The sequence below is a fragment of the Mustela lutreola genome, chromosome 1 (assembly GCF_030435805.1).
Source record: "Mustela lutreola isolate mMusLut2 chromosome 1, mMusLut2.pri, whole genome shotgun sequence".
Classification (NCBI taxonomy): domain Eukaryota; kingdom Metazoa; phylum Chordata; class Mammalia; order Carnivora; family Mustelidae; genus Mustela; species Mustela lutreola.
The window spans coordinates 29,770,616-29,788,091 of NC_081290.1; the positions used below are offsets into that span (position 1 = coordinate 29,770,616).

The 17,476-nt window shown below is 32.8% G+C and overlaps 1 protein-coding gene across 2 annotated transcripts in view; it reads left to right on the forward strand.

Annotated features, from left to right (window-relative positions):
• The window catches only part of GABRG1 (gamma-aminobutyric acid type A receptor subunit gamma1), a 75,827-nt gene that overhangs the window by 49,933 nt on the left and 8,418 nt on the right, over nucleotides 1-17,476 (forward strand). Inside the window, exons 4-8 of one of the 2 annotated variants that reach the window (XM_059162306.1) lie at nucleotides 1,042-1,262; nucleotides 2,095-2,177; nucleotides 5,858-5,995; nucleotides 6,102-6,254; nucleotides 11,267-11,355. In XM_059162306.1, the coding sequence (XP_059018289.1) occupies nucleotides 1,042-1,262; nucleotides 2,095-2,177; nucleotides 5,858-5,995; nucleotides 6,102-6,254; nucleotides 11,267-11,355 (684 nt within the window). Of the gene's footprint in view, nucleotides 1-1,041; nucleotides 1,263-2,094; nucleotides 2,178-5,857; nucleotides 5,996-6,101; nucleotides 6,255-11,143; nucleotides 11,356-17,476 lie in introns of both variants that reach the window. The other variant, XM_059162296.1, reaches the window with a different exon arrangement.

Sequence of the window (17,476 nt, forward strand, 5' to 3'; positions counted from 1 at the left end):
AGCCTGTGCTCTAAGCCTGGTACCCATCGGGCCCCACTAGGACCACCATTATATGTGGTTGTTGTGGATGTGGATTTGCGATTCAGTCTGTGTGGTGACTCAGTCTCCTTATCATCTGCTTATTTAACTCTATGATGTGGGGAGAATTATTTTACTTCTGTATTGCTCAATAAATGTGATTTTATTTTTTTTAAGATTTTATTTATTTATTTGAGAGAGAGACAGTGAGAGAGAGCATGAGCGAGGAGAAGGTCAGAGAGAGAAGCAGAATTCCCGTGGAGCTGGGAGCCCAATGCGGGACTCGATCCCGGGACTCCAGGATCATGACCTGAGCCGAAGGCAGTCATCTAACCAACTGAGCCACCCAGGTGTCCCAAATATGATTTTAAAATAAAGATTATAGCAATACTTATTTCACAGGGTTGTAAGTAAGGTTTTAAGGATGGGATTCATGCAAAGTTTAACATAGTGCTTGGAATGTTATACACATTTAATAAGGGTGTGTGGGTGTGGGTGTGTGTGTGTGATTTGTTTGAAATATTTGAAGACAGTGAATCCACATACTTGTAATTGATTTTTTGGATAAAAGACAATATAAGGTATTTTAGATAATTTGGTAAGCATTTGCATGTTGATTCTGTACTTATTTGTGATTTTTTTAAAGCTTTAGCTCCATGTAAATATCACAAAATTAATATAATTGTTGACATTAAGGTAATTTGTTTTTATATCTAGTGACTATATCTCATGTATTATAAAATCTTGAGTAAAATTTACAGTGTGACTGGGAAGCAGTTATATAAGTAATATAAGTAATAACCTAGTTATTAGTAAGAGTTTTGAATTTTATTTATATGTCTCAGGTAAAAAATTAAAGAGGAAGGCTAAGATAATGCCATACTTTTTTTTTTTTGAAAGGACTGAGTTTAAGAGTTATTTACTTACAGAAACTTTATAATGTAAAAATTTAAATGTCTGAAGAAAACATCTAGAATAGTGACTTTACTATTATAGGTTGTTACCCTTCTTTTTATCTTTCAGGAATACACAATAGATATAATTTTTGCCCAAACCTGGTTTGACAGTCGTTTAAAATTCAACAGTACCATGAAAGTGCTTATGCTTAACAGCAATATGGTAGGGAAAATTTGGATTCCTGACACGTTCTTCAGAAACTCAAGAAAATCTGATGCACATTGGATAACAACTCCTAATCGTCTGCTTCGAATTTGGAATGATGGACGAGTTCTATATACTCTAAGGTAATATTATGGAAAAAAATGTAGTTGCTCTAATTTATTTTCCATACTAATACTTGATCAACTCACAAATTTTCCTTTTTCAGTTTTACAAAGAAAGAAATGTTGAGTTCCTTTCATACACTAAAATCTAAAATGGTAGAATATTTTGGAAACTTTCTTTTTTAAGCTCAGAGTACCTGGTATATGAAAGGCACTAAAAGCAAAGGGGAAAAAAAAAAAAACCAACAAAAAACCTCTTGATATCCTTCTCTTCTGAAACATAAGAGAGTGTGGTGTGAACATTATGTGTTCTAATCCATAATACAAATGGTTGACTGAGATTTTCTCTAGGAGCCAATCCTGCTATAAAATTCAATAATGTAGTAAAACATTCTTAAGAAAGGATTAAATGAAGATTCAATTTTATTTGACTCATTGTCTTGAACATATCATTATGTCCTTATCAAGAATCATCCTAATCTTATTAAGAATCATCCTTAATGGAAAGAAGTTTATGAAAATTTAATGGAAAACAATCACCATCCTTAACCATGTATGCTCTGTTAATTGCATGTGTATGTTTGTTGTGATCCTGAAGTATAAAATTTAAACTGTAAACAGAAATTGTATAGTGGCAGCTTAGTTGGCTGGAGAGGAAAATCTTAAAATTTTCTTACTTGTGAATGCTATAACATTACCACTTAAAACTTCGAAACATTACAATTATTATTATTTTCTAATATATCACAGTTTGTTATTAGAGACCAAAATAATTCTTGAAAATTAGACAAATGATTTTTAATGCTTTAAACTATTTCCTATTATTTAATATTTACTTTTTTCATTTGAATAGATTGACAATTAATGCAGAATGTTACCTTCAGCTTCATAACTTTCCCATGGATGAACATTCCTGTCCACTGGAATTTTCAAGCTGTAAGTGACAAAATATGTGATAATTTTATAGAATTTTAGCTTTAGATTCTGTTTATTTAAAAGCATAAAATAGGGGCACCTGGGTGGCTCAGTGAGTTAAAGCCTCTGCCTTCAGCTCAGGTCATGATCTCAGGGTCCTGAAATCGAACCCCGCATCGGGCTCTCTGCTCAGCGGGGAGCTTGCTTCCCCCTCTCATTCTCTGCCTCTCTGCCTGCTTGTGATCTCTGTCTGTCAAATAATAAATAAACTCTTTATAAAAAAAGTGTAAAATAAAATGAGACAAAATATAACATATATTTTTAAGGAGTATGGATTATGTTCGTCTCTCAAATAAAATAATTACAAATGACCTATTTTTCTTGCTTTTAAATTAAAAAGTGACAATAAATTCATATATTTTTAATTATATCATCTTACAAATTTTGGGTTTATCCGCGTATCTTTTTCCTATTTTGATTAAATAAAGTAGTCCTGAAGATAGGTTTGTGTTCAAATGTTTTAACACTGCTATGAATAGAATATTGATTCAAATTTTATTCATCTCCCTGAGGCAAGATTTATCTTTATTACATTGGATTTTAAAATATGTTTCAAAGATTGGTTTGGTGAATAATATTTACTACACGAATAGCAAACCTTTGCAAAGACTTTAATGAATTGGAAAAGCCTAGGTAGAAATAAGCTTATTTTATTCAAAAGAAAGATTGAAACACAGAGAAATGATTAGAACTAAATAATTTGAATATAAAAAGTATTTTGTTCCAAGAAAATAATTATTATCTTTCTGTATGAATATCAATTTTATTTCATATTTAGTAACATTTACATATATTTTTATAAAAATGTTTTTCTAGATAATATATAATTGAACAAGTCTTGAAACCATGTAAAATGAGTTTAAAAAGTGTTGCTGCCTATATCCACAAATTACTATTTTCATTCTATTGAAACTTGACTTTTTCATATATCACATTCTACTGTTTATTCACTATATATTTTGTGTATTTACGAGTCAAATAATATTATCCTCGAGTATTATCCTACTTAATCATTTACAAAATTCCCAATTATTTCTTGTTGTTTCTATTAATGATTGTCTTGACTTTTCTTAAGGATTTTTGTCTCGTTAAAATGTCCTTTTAAATTTATAATCTATCTCACTGCTTTAATTTTCTAACATTAACTTCTCAATGAATAAAACACCCAAATCATAACAAAGACTTGATTAACCCAAGCACTCAAGGAATAGTTGAAATGCAAATATTTGAAAATGGAGTGATTATTATACTTGCCTCCTAGACACCAAGACTAAATTCTTTTTTTTAATAACATAAATCTTGTCCCCCTTTTTTTTTTAAGATTCTATTTATTTATTTGACAGAGAGAGATCACAAGTGGGCAGAGAGGCAGACAGAGAGAGAGAGAGAGAGGAGGAAGCAGGCTCCCTGCTGAGCAGAGAGCACGATGTGGGACTCGGTCCCAGGACCCCGAGATCATGACCTGAGCCGAAAGCAGCGGCTTAACCCACTCAGCCACCCAGGTGCCCACCATGACTAAATTCTTAGTGTGATAGTTCTTTGGCTTTGATTGTCATTGCTAGAAATTAATAATCTGCTCCTGTGAATGTAATTGGTTATCACTAACATAAACATAATAATCATAGCTAACTTTTCAGATATTTAACACAGATCCAGCTGAGAATTAAGGTTTCTATACCTAATACTTCACAACAAATATATTCAAAAGATTTCAATACAACCCCATTTTAAAAGTCAACATCATGAAATTTAGAATAGAAAAATAACGAGCTATTTTTATTTGTGCCCATACTCCGATATAGTATGATGATATTCTATTGCATTGATAAAGATAATCTAAAGAATACAAAATATGGAAAAGCAGGATGGTTAGAGCCCTATGAAACAAAAAGAAGATGTGAAAAAAGAAAAGAGGGAACAGATTTTTAATAAGTTAGAGGAGAGATGTACTATTTCATTGAATGGCTGATGAGGTGATCCTGGTACAAAGTGATATAATGTTTTGGAAATGTTTTAAGTTGATAGTGAATTCTGTTTCTATAATGTGATAGACCAATACTTTTGTTGAAAACAATTTAAAACTGTATGTTATTAAAAAATCTTCTCAAAAACATAGAAGTGAAATCCCCAGGAAGATATTGAAGCATAAAAATGAAGCCAGAAAGGTTATAGCCAATTTTGACCCAAGGACATTTGCCAAACAAGGTAAATTTGAGCTGTGACTTTGACAGCCTTGTGGATTAGAGTTCTAATAGAACATAATTTCTACATACAACTGGGTTACAAAGGCTGGATGCTTAGGGTAACATGAAGAAGCATCCTCTCCTATATACACAGATGTGTATACACACACATACACACACAAAACCACTAATGTCTAAAAGAAAAGTTGACTCTGCAATAAGCAAACTAGGGTGAAGTAACTCCTTGAGAGGATATAATTACAAACCCACACTCACATGAATTTGCAGCCCAAATTTCATTCACTTGATTACTCTGAAAAATCCTTGTGGATTTTTTTGAAATGTGGCAGGAAAAAATTATTTTTTTTTGAGAGAAGTCACCTCCATTCTAAGAAACTTCCAAGATGAAAAAACATTTTCAACACAAATAATAATGATCTTGTATTCAGGATATAAAACTAATTCAGACTGAAAAAGAGAGAGAGAGAGAGAAAACCCAATAAAGGGATATGTGATTCAACAAGCAGTTCTCCAAAGAGGAAACCTAGGAATCCAATAAACATATGAAAAAATTACTAGGTTTCATTCACAATCAGAAGAAATGTGAAATAAAATATGCTTACAGACCAGTAAAAATATCTATATCAAGTTAAATAAGAATTGAACCCAAGTATACTTTCATACTCTGGCTACTGAGAAAATTTATTGATATACTCTTTATGAAAAGAAGGTTGGAACTGTCTCATAAATTATTATGAGATGATAGAAATTATATGTAACCCATGACCCCAGCTATTCCATACATATATATATATATATATATATATATATATATGCCAAAGAAATTTGCATGCATGAATTTTGTGAGTATGTATAGTAATGTTACTAGTAGTAATGTTATTATTGACCAATAAGAAACATTATAGGTGTCTACACCAATAAAATAGATAAATTTGAGAACATCTTTATAATGGAAAAAATTTACTAAAGCTATATACTTCAGCATGAGTGACTATTACAAATATATCAAAATAAGTAAAATATAAATTAATACATCTTGTATGGCAACAATCTAGAATTCAAATAGAATGTAAAATAAACTATGGTTCAGAAATGCATATCAGAAAATCAATAACAGAAACACAAGGGAAGGATTTCACAGAAATCAAGTTAGTGGTTACCTCTATTTATGAGATGGAATTTTATATCAGAGTGAACACTGAGTTTCCCTAGACACTAACATGATACTATTTTTTTTTAGTTAAGTGGAGTTACATGGATTATCATTATTTAATCATTATATGATTTTTCAAACTATTTTATGCCATGTTTTATGCCATGTTTTCTATATTTGATATAACTATAATATAAAAATGAATTTGGAATGATGTTGGTATTGAAGCAGTAAAAGATTTGAATCTTGGTAATCTATATATTTTTATTTTAATTTTTACCTAGATGGGTACCCTAAAAATGAAATTGAGTATAAGTGGAAAAAACCTTCTGTAGAAGTGGCTGATCCTAAATACTGGAGATTATATCAGTTTGCATTTGTAGGGTTACGGAACTCAACTGAAATTTCTCACACGATCTCTGGTAAGAAGGAAATGCCAATCAATGAATGATTTTTTATTTAAATCTATAGGTTTGAATCTATATTTTTATGTATTTTAATAGCAAAAATAAAACTTCTTTCTTCCAGGGGATTATGTTATCATGACAATTTTTTTTGACCTGAGCAGACGAATGGGATATTTCACTATTCAAACCTACATTCCATGTATCCTGACCGTTGTTCTTTCTTGGGTATCTTTTTGGATCAATAAAGATGCAGTACCGGCAAGAACATCACTTGGTATGATATGAATATTATGCTATAGTATCATGGGACTGTTAAAACATTTTAGTGTGAAGAAAGTTCATCATTGAATATGTTACAATATTTCTCTACATTACAATCAAGCAAAAATTTACAAGTACTCTAGAGCTTTATAAAATGTTGAAATGACTATATGACAAACAAGCAGGAAGTAGAATCACAAAGAATTTAAAATTTTCCTGCTAATGGAGTTCAAAGGAAACATAAACACTCAGCAGGAATTAATAAACAAAACCCATACATAATCCCTGAATCTCAATTTGGTCTATATTTTTAATCACTGTTCATCAATATTTGATTATATTTTTTAGCTGACTCACTGATAGCCAGCATTTATTGACCAATGTGTGTTTAGAAGGCTTTGAAATCTCCTGCTCTTACAATGGTGCTAATCAACAGTGAACTTTTCTAAAGGGCAAGTCACTGTAAGGGGCAAGAAACTTCTGGGCTTCTGTAATCTATAAAATGTGTAATTAGTCTATGAATATTTTGAGAGTTGTCTGCACAATAACACTGATTAAGAGGGCAATTTGTAATTCATACTTGAAAAAATAAACTTTTGGTTTCTTTCTTTAGCAATCAATTGCAATAATCAAAACCATATAAGAAAATGTGTCTAATTACTGTGCGTTTGTTTAAAAGAAAATAACTTCCATTTATGTATTGATATACAAAGATAACTTATTGATCAATTTCATTCCCAAGATAAGTGCAAGACATGAATCACACTGGTGAATAACTCCGTTTAATAAATACAGTAAAAAGCAAATCATATAGAAGTAGCAAGATAAAGCCTGAGGCACCCAGCTCTATATTTGAAAATGCAGTCCCTTGGGGGGTCTAAAGAGAAGTGTACTTACAGCTAGTGAATAAAATGTACTCAATACCTGAGTTTTGTTTCCTATTTAAACTATTATTATTTCAAATTATTTATGTTCCAATGTAAATAAATTATTTCAGATTCTTTGTATGATACTATGAGTATGACTTGAATATTATATTTTTGTTTTTGAACATTATTGTCATATTTTCCCAAAGAAAATTCGAATAGATTATTTCTACCATGATATTTGTATGAAGCCAGAAACCATGCTATCTTATCTTCAAAGGGAATAGCCAGTTGCAGAATTATATTGTTATATGAATTAATATTTTTTAATATTAGCATATCAATATTTATTTAGATAAGTCATAGCCGGATCTAACTTAAAGAATATCTCTTACAGTTTTGCACCCTATGTATCTGGAGCTCAAAAATTTTTAAGCAAGTATATGCACACAAATACAAACATGAATATATATGTCATGGAAGTACAATTTCCAGAGATTATTTATTCCACATTGTGTTTTAGCAAACATCTGCCAAATTTTTTTTTATGAAGCAGGCAGTGTTCTAAGTGCTTCAGTGTTAACAGTGAACAGTAGCTATAAAATCCCCATGTTCATGGCATTTATGTTTTAGTGGGATGTGCAGGTAATGTACAAGTATAAAGAGCATATAACATCAGTGAGTAATAAAGGCTATGAAAAGAAAGCAAAATAAATGGCAAGAGAATGGCAGGAGATTGTGAATGTGAATATGATGTTTGCTATTTTATCCTGTGGAGTCAGGCTACACCTCTTTGAGGAGGTAGCAGAGACCCAGTATAACATGGGAGCTAGCTTGGTGGATATGTGGTAGAAAGATAGGTCAGACAGGGAGAACCACCGGGTCCTAAAATGGGATCTTCCCTGCCATCATGCTTGAAGGTCAGAAAAAAGACAGCTATGGCTAGAACTGACTATAAAGAAGAGAAAAATGAAATTGGAGATATGGCTAATGGTTAGATCATGTAGGTTTAGTAGGTTACTTTATGGACTTTGGATTTTATTTTCAATGTGACATGTAGGATTTTGAGCAGGAAATATACATGAATCTGCTTAATAACACAAAATTTTCTTATTATCATGGATTCAAAGATATTTTAAGAGGAAATCCACCAATTTTTAAGCTAACACTGTGATAATAATTACTAAATTAAAAAAAAGTCTGAAAGCTAAATTCTGCTCTAGTTTTCATTGTTTTATGAATAGGAATGTAATAGTATTTTAATAAAGTGAAATTTAATGCAGTCATTGATACTGAAATCAAAACACACATTATCTTTACGTGATTTTTTAGTAAATTGGGACATAAGTATGGAAGCCAGGAATACATTTGGAAATCTACTTTTGTCTGACTGTGACAATGTTATGATTTAGTAAGTTGCCAGAAAAAAAAAGAGCATTAGGTGAGGAAGAAGAAAGACTTGTTTATTCATGGAGATCATTTAGCAGTTACCATATGCCTAGCCTTTATCATTTTGGTTTAAAAATAATTGAAGCAAAAATTGTCAGAGACAACAGGGAAAAAAGAAATCTGTAATCATATTTGGATATTTTAACATCCTTTTTCATTACGGATAGAAAAAGCACATGGAAGAAAATCAATGAAAATGTAGAAAATCTGAATGAAATTATCAACTACTTGACCTGATTGATATTTATAGAAGACTACACCTAACTACAGAATATACCGTATTTTCAAGTTCATATGGAGCATTAACCTAGATCTCAATAAAATTTAAAAGACCAAAATTTTCCAGAGTATATTTTCTGACCAAAATGGAAGTAAATTAAGAATTAATATAAATAGGAGCATATGGGTTGCTCAAGCCATTGAGTATTCGACTCTTGATTTTGGGTTATGTCACAATCTCAGGATTGTGGCACCCATGCCCCAAGTCAGGCTTTGTGGTGGGGGCATGGAGCCTGCTTAGGATTTTCTCAATGCCTCAATCTCTCTCACTCTTTCTCTCTTGCCCCCTTTCTAAAAATTAAAAAACAATTATTAATATAAACAATATAGATAAGAATGACCTTATCTAGTTGGAAATTTTAAAATGACCCTTTAGATAACCCTTGGGTCAAACTGGAAATTAAAAATATTCCTAAATTTTAAGTAATTAGAATTTAATATGTAAATATTTGTGAGATGCAACTAAAACATTGCTTAGAGGGGAAATTATAGCTTTACAATGCTAATATTAGAAAGGAAGATATAAAACTAATATTCTAAGTATCTACCTTAAAATCTAATAAATAAAATGAATATCTTATGTATAAATGTCTTATAAGAACTAAGCAAGATATTGCTGTGTCCACAGGTATAACAGAGGAGTTAAGAAACTTCCTTAAGGTCATAGAGCTAATAGATAAAAGAGTCAGAATTTGAACTTAAATTTGTCACCATGACTCCCAATACATCATACCCCTGTCTTCACTTTTTTTCAATCCTACGTGATGATACAAGTAAAAAGACAAGTGCATAAGAGGAATTATTAGGGAATGTTTCAAAGGAGACATGAAGATAAAGGTAGTATTGCCTTCACTATATTAAAGAGACCCTTTCTTTTTTTTTTTCATCATTGATGTTGCCACGGTATAAATAATTGGCCAAATTAGGAAGAGTTTTGCATTACATTAAATACTTTTTGAAGAGTACATAATTCCATTCATGGAGCTATATTTGGTGGACCTAGAATGAGAATTACAGCAGTTTAGGTAAGGAGAGATGTGTCCTGTACAGCTGTGATTTAGGAGTATCAAGATTAGCAGTTGTAAGTACCATAAGAAAGAGAAACAAGGACGTATACAAAGATACATACACAGGGCTGAGGCCCAGGGAGATACCCAATTTATATGCCAGATTCTTTAAAATATAAAGATTTTCCCTGTGCTTTTTTTTTTTTTTTTTTTTTAGCCATTGACATAAGCTAGCCAGTATTTTTTGCTTAAACTTTGAGATTTAAAAAAAAAAAAAATAGTGCTAATTCAAGTTACTGCATATGGAAACACTGTAGTTTAGATTAATTTTAACTATGTGTGGTAGAAAACCTCAAATCACTGTAACTTATTAGGTAGAAGAGTATTTGTTTTTCATGTGAGAAGTCCCGAGGTATGTAGTCAAAAGGCGATTTCAGTGTGGGGGACTCAGGTTCCCTCCAGTTTTCTGCTGGTGTTGTGGATGATTTTAATTCTCATGATTATATAATGTTCTAAGATGGCTGTCGGTGCCCTGGCCATTGCATTCCATGGAGAAAGCTATGAGGAAGAAGGAAAGCCAGGCATTTTCCATCTCTTTAATGCCATCTTTTATTTTTATTGAAATACAATTGACATTGTATTAGTTCTAGGAGTATAACCTAATGTTTCAATATTTGTATATGTTGCAAAATGACCAGCACCAAAAGTCTAGTTAACATACATAGTCACAAAATTTATTTTCCTGGGATAAGAACTTTGGAGATCTACTCTCAGCAACTTATAAATATACAACACAACCTTATTAACTGTCATCGCCATGCTTTTTGCATTACCTCCCCATGACTTATCTACTTTACAATTGGAAATTTGAAACTTTTGATGCCCTTTTTGCATTTTTAATGCCATCTGTTGGACACTGTTTACACTCTTGACTTAATTCTCCTTGGCTAGATCTCAGCCTGTGTCCACACATAGCTGAGCAAAGGTGGCAAAGAAGTTCTTCCATTTATCCTCATGCCAGCTAAAAATTGGAGAGTCTCTTGCTATGAAGAATGGAAAAATGAGTGTGCAGAGTCAGCGACTTGTAGTCCACAAATGTAGATGATTAAAACTCATTGCAGACACAAAGATCACATCGAAAGTAAGGTAGCTATGGTTACCAATCATTTTTTCTGTAAATCACGGGTAATCATATCCTTTTGTTTCCATTGTTTCTTTCTACTCCCAACATTGCCAAATCAGATGGAAGAATAAAAATGGGTTGCTATGTTTTATTTTGTATCTTCCCCCTCCCTCCACAGGTATCACTACAGTTCTGACTATGACAACTCTGAGCACAATCGCCAGGAAGTCCTTACCTAAGGTTTCTTATGTGACTGCGATGGATCTCTTTGTTTCTGTTTGTTTCATTTTTGTTTTTGCAGCCTTGATGGAATATGGCACTTTGCATTATTTTACCAGCAACAAAAAAGTAAAGACCACTAGAGACAAAAAGCAAAAGAATAAAAGCTCGGTATGTTAAAAATCTCTATTTTTATAAACAGCAACTTACTATTTGAAATACTGTTTTGAGTACTCATGTTCTACTTGCTTAGACCAATAGGGATTCTTGAGATACTCTAACAAAAGCCAAATCGCATTAAGATGAAGCTGGAGGTTTCTTTCTTTCTCTCCTTCCTTCCTTTTTTATTATGTTATGTTAGTCACCATACAGTGCATCTGTAGATTTGATGTAGTGTTCTGAGATTCATTGTTTGCATATAACACCCAATGCTCCATGCAATACTTGCCCTCTTTAATACCCATTGTTTGCATGGAACACCAGGTGTTCCCTGCAATACATGTCCTCACCAGGCCAAACCATCCCCCCAACACCTTCCCCTCTGAAACCCTCAGTTTGTTTTTGAAGTCCACAGTCTCTCATGGTTTATCTCCCCCTCCAATTTTTCCCCTTCATTTTTCCCTTCCTTTTCCTAATGTCTTCCCTGTTATTCCTTATGTTCCACAAAGAAGTGGAACCATATGATAATTGACTTTCTCTGCTTGACTTATTTTACTCAGCATAAGATTTTAATGACTATTCTGTCATTGCCCACCAGGAAAAATATATATTAATACTTCCCCTTCGAAAAGACTCTTGGGTCCCCTTTCAAAGAGTGGTTTCTTACGCTGTGATTTTTCCTCAATGGTAGATTCTTTGTACCTAAAACAATTATTTAAGATCTCTCTTTGATTCTATTTTGCTTCTTAGGATTTGGGTACTAACAACAGGTGGCCCAAAACATTGCTTCATTTTTAGAGTTAAAGAACCCTCTTTAATATTAGTATTCAGCTGCGTTTGAAAGCCATAGCTAAAAAGTGTTTTTGGTTTGTATGTATTTCTGTGCCCTTACTCCCCCTTCCCTATCCTATATCTACTTCAACATGTATAACATCAAATTGATATATTAGAGTTGGTTCTATTAATTCTAAGATACTTAAGTGTTGGGTGATCGATTATAAATTCATATCTAATGGCAATTACAACAACCTGAAAATAATATCCAACACTTCCTGAGTATACCAGGTGTTTTACCTGCATGATTTCATTTGTGCTCTTATGAGTACAAGTTCAGTAATTTGCACAAGGACAGTCTGAGGAAGTGAAAAATCCAAGACTCATACCAAGGCCTTTTCTGGTGCCTGACGTTTGTAATCCTTCCTTTATATTCCTGTTCTCAAAAGACTCAGAAAAGCAAACATCTGTTTTTCAATATTGACCAAAATGGCACTTTATTGATGATTCCAGCAAATGTTTTCAAAGCAGATTTGTTCCCAAATTCCTCAATAAATGAGAACTATATACAACAGCTATGCTTGGTGGCAAGCTTGTAAGCCTGCCATAGAGCGTATATAATAAAGCATGGAATTTTCCGTATTATCTCCTAATTTAGTAAGTTCTAGGATGTGATGCTTTCCATCCCTCCTCCCATTTTTCATTAATTTCTTTATAAAACTTTGACATATTCTTAAATCATATTTTACTTTCCATGTTATATTCCAAGGACCAAACCCTATGTGCATTAGCTTTTGGTTTCCCAGAGTATTCCAAGAGGACAGGGCACATTGCTGGCAGTACACATTTGATAGCTTACATTGCAGAATTAGCCTGTGACTCTCTCAGTTTATCCTATTTTAGTTTATCTGTGGGACATATTGTAGCCCCTGAAGGGACAAACCATCTGAGGGCAATGATGTCAATTTGAATATCCATTTGCTACGTTTTTAAGTAAAAATAAATTCAAATAAAAATAAAAATTCAGGTTTTCTACTGTTTTCCTTTAATCAAAGCAAAGTACCCTCCCTGAATTTTCCATTTCATGATTTACTCCTCCATAGCTATTGAAAATTTTACTTCTAGAAGTTGTGAATAAAATCAGGAAATCTACAAGCTCATACAGATTCTATGATTTCATTCTAGGAATATATAATGTACATATTATTATTATATTATCAAAGACACTCAACCAAGTGTCTATTCTGGGACTATAGCTGATCAGTTTGACTGTCACATTTACTCAGAAACCTTAAACATTGGAGTACAAACCTTAAAATTATGATGTTTTTTAATCTTTCATTCACCAAATATTTATTAAGGACACCCGTGTCCTACACAATGTTCTAGAATAGTTATTTAAGAAAAAAAAAGTTATATTAAGTATTTAAAATTTAGCATCAAGCCCAGGAAGCAAACAGTAAAGATAAAAAAAATATGGAATAAAAAATAAATATGAGCTTTGAAAAACTAAATTTCAAACATCCAAAGTTAAATTGGTACATATAACCGACTACCTGGGTACAAAAAAGTATTTTCTTTAGAGCCAAAATAAAGTTCTATAGTCTTTCCTTTCTGTTCAGTTATGTGATTTATGAGTTCTTTAAATACTAAATGACGTTTTGATTGAAAAACTGAAATCAGTAATCAAATCTGACTCCCTGCTCGGTTCAGTGTTCAACCATCTGGTCTTGTTAATCAAGTAAATCAGAATGCACTTTTATGAAGAATAAACAGCTCTGCTTGTTGTCTCAAGTGCTCTAGTTAATGATTGGTAGAATCTGCATTTTCTTCTGCTAGCCAGGACAATCAAACACACAAGTCTTGAAGGTTCTTGTTTTGGCACGCTTTCTTTCTTTTTGTTCCTTTTATTTTTATTTTTGTTTTGTTATGTTAGTCACCAGACAGTGGTACATCACTAGTTTTTGATGTAGTGTCCCATGATTCATTGTTTGTGTCTAACACCCATTGCTCTACGCAATACTTGCCCTCCTTAATACCCGTCACAGGGCCAACCCATCCCCCCACCCCCTCCCCTCTCAAACCCTCTGCTTCTCAGAGTCCAGAGTGCCTCGTGGTTCATCTTCCTTTCAAATGTTTCTTTGTTGTTGTTGTTCTTCTTCTTTCTGTTTTCTTCCTCTTCCTCTTGTTTCTTCCCTAACCCTTCCCCCCTCCCTCCTCCTTCTTCTTCCTCTTCTCCTCCTCTCTTTCTTCCTTCCATGTCCACATTTTCTTTCTTAAGCTCAAAATCCTGAATACTTTAAAACCTAGCATTTCCTCCTTTTGTTCTCTAGATAGCGTATGGCAGTAAGTCAGAAAAAAAAAGACCTTGACTAGAGTCACTGGAAGATCGACATGTCTTCATTAAGCCACACCAAAATCAACTTCTTGAGGTCTGACTGCTTAACTGAGGATCCCAGAAGATTCCAATTTATTTTAAAAAGAGATAATATTTGGCTGTGTCCCAATTTAGGTTTTGAGCTTCCATGAATCCTTTTAAAAACACAAATTAATAAAAATGCTTTTTTACCTTACTGTGCATGTGATATATTAGACCCTTTTCTTCCTCTTTGCCTCACTCTCTATCTCCCCCCTTACCTCCCACCTTCCTTCCGTTGATCCTTCTTTCCAGATCTTTCTCTTTGTTTTGTATTGTGAATATCAATGATGTTTTCATTTGGTCCATATTTCCACCCCATCTAATACATATTATTGTGTTTTTATTTATACTTGTTAAGAATATGATTCAATTGTGTTTATGTCAATACCTTTTTTTTTTTAAATCTAAGAAGTTAAGAAAGTTAAAGGATGAAATCAAGACTATGAAACAGATAAAGGTCATAGAAATGTAATTGTGATAAGCTACTCATTATTAATTAAAAAGTAGTCATGTTGAGACTAGAATATTCCTCCCGTAGATGATTAGGAGTCTCAGAAAATCATGTTATACATACCTATATCAGGGTCCTGTTTTAATCCATTTGAGGACAGACTGACTTATTGTATTCTCTCAATTTAGTTAAAGTGTACAATGATGGAAATTTATTTCACTAACCATGGACAAGGCACTTTGGAGAGGAAAAAAAAAAAAAACCACACACACAAACACACACACACAAAACAATAGTATGTGTTTGTTTGTTTGTTAGCTTTCATCAATCTTTAAATCCAGTTATGGAAAAATATACTATACATAAAGTACAATACAAGTTAAAAATCAGAAGTAAACAAAGATACTATAGGGGAATTAGTTCAATTACATGACTGGTTTCATACTTTTTCAGAAGGAAAATATTTTCTACAGTGAATATAAATTATAAAAGAAACTTTTTAGGGTTGCCTGGGTGGTTCAGTCGGTTAAGGGTCTGTCTTTGGCTCAGGTCATGGTCCCAGGATCCTGGGATAGAGGTCTATGTCAGGCTCTCAGCTCAGCAGGAGCCTGCTTCTCCCTCTCCCTCTGCCTGCTGCTACCCCTGCTTGTGTGCACATGTTCTTTGTCTCCTCTGTCAAATAAATAAATATTTGGGAAAAAAAAACCCTATTATATATATATATATATTTTTTTTTTTTTTTCACTTCACTCTTTGTCTTCATGTTTTTCTTTTGTATTGTTAGTTTACCTTGGAAGTTCTCTGTAATTTTTCACCAGTAGGCCCTGCAAGCTTGGCCTGTAACTGTTGAGTGTGCAACTGTCACATTTCATTCTCATGCGTGTGGATGGGATGTGTGACATCTTACTGCTTCCAGACATACACACATACATTCTAAGTGATGATGAGGATATCACTAGAACATTCCAATATCAGCTTCATAAGCCCTAATCCTCCCTGGAGAGGCATGAATTTATCTGTTTATTTATTTTTAGAATTACGGAGTTCTAAACATAAGTAGACTCTGACCTGTCGGCATCGCTTCTTTATATGCACAGATGAGCAGTGGTTCAAACAGCAATAGCTCTTCTGGAGATAGACGTTTAACTAACGTCATGTTTTCCATCCTGTTTATCATCCCCATTCATCCTGCATTACAGTGTTTCTGAAGTGTCTTGGGTGGGAACAATAGCTCCCACAGTCAAGTTTCCATTTTCTCTGAGAAACAAACTGAGGGTTTTAAAAGGGAGGGGGTTGAGGGGTTGGGTAAGCCTGGTGGTAGGTAGTAAGGAGGGCATGTATTGCATGCAGCACTGGGGGTGGTGCACAAACAATGGATTTTGGATCACTGAAAAAAATTAAATTAAAAATAAATGGAGATTAAAAAGATAAAAAAAGTTTCCATTTTCTGAGCCTCTTTTGAAATGTGGCTTCCTGAAATGTTGGCCTATTTTCACCTGTTCTTTGTCTTTCAAAGACAGTACAAATTCTGACATGCTATTGGCTGCTCAAAGTCCACTTCCTCTCTGTTTTTAACACTGATGTGGATTTTGTAGTTTTTGAAATCCCAACTGATACTTCAATGGAATTTTATAAAAGTGGAGTGGATAAAACCTGTGCTCAGGCTTGCATTCTCCCATACAAAGTTTTAAATGGGAAATTAATAACAGAAATATTAGTCAGCATTTCATAATATTGGTAACATGACCTAATAATGTTTGATATTAATGTTACTAATATTTAATAACATTGATGATATTAGTATATGATACAACTAATAATTACAATATACAAACATACACAAATATGCATACATAATTATTTTCTTTACTACTTAATTAACATAAATATTTTCTTTGCTACTTAATATTTCTTCAGCATTAGTGTATCTTGGTGCTTGAAATATATTTTGTATATTTAAATCTATTACTAGTATATAAATAATGTAGTATTTATTCTCGCTTTCAAATAATAAATAAATAAATCTTTAAAAAAATAGAGGTGGGGGGCAGCGGGGTGACTTAGTAGGTTTCTGTCCAATTTCTGCTCAGATCATAGTCTTAGAGGCTGAGGCTCATGTTGGGCTCTGTGCTGGCAGGGAATCTGCTTGAGACGCTCTTTTTCTCTATATCCCTCTGCCCCTAGTGCCCCTTCAAATAATAAATAAATAAACCTTTAATATATAAATAATATAGTATATAACATATAGCCAGACAAATATATCTTTAATAATGTGAATGGGATCAGTTTCTCAAAATGTTAAATTCATTTATATTCCTAGTGACTTTTTTTTCAATGCTTGCTATTTTGGGGGGGCAATAGGAGTTTTACTTGAGAAATGAAACAGTTGCACTTCAGATAAATAAGGTTTGGAATATGTATATTCTTCTGATTACTCTGTCATTAGTGGTCACCAGGTCATTATCTGTGTGTCAAATAAAATATTTTAT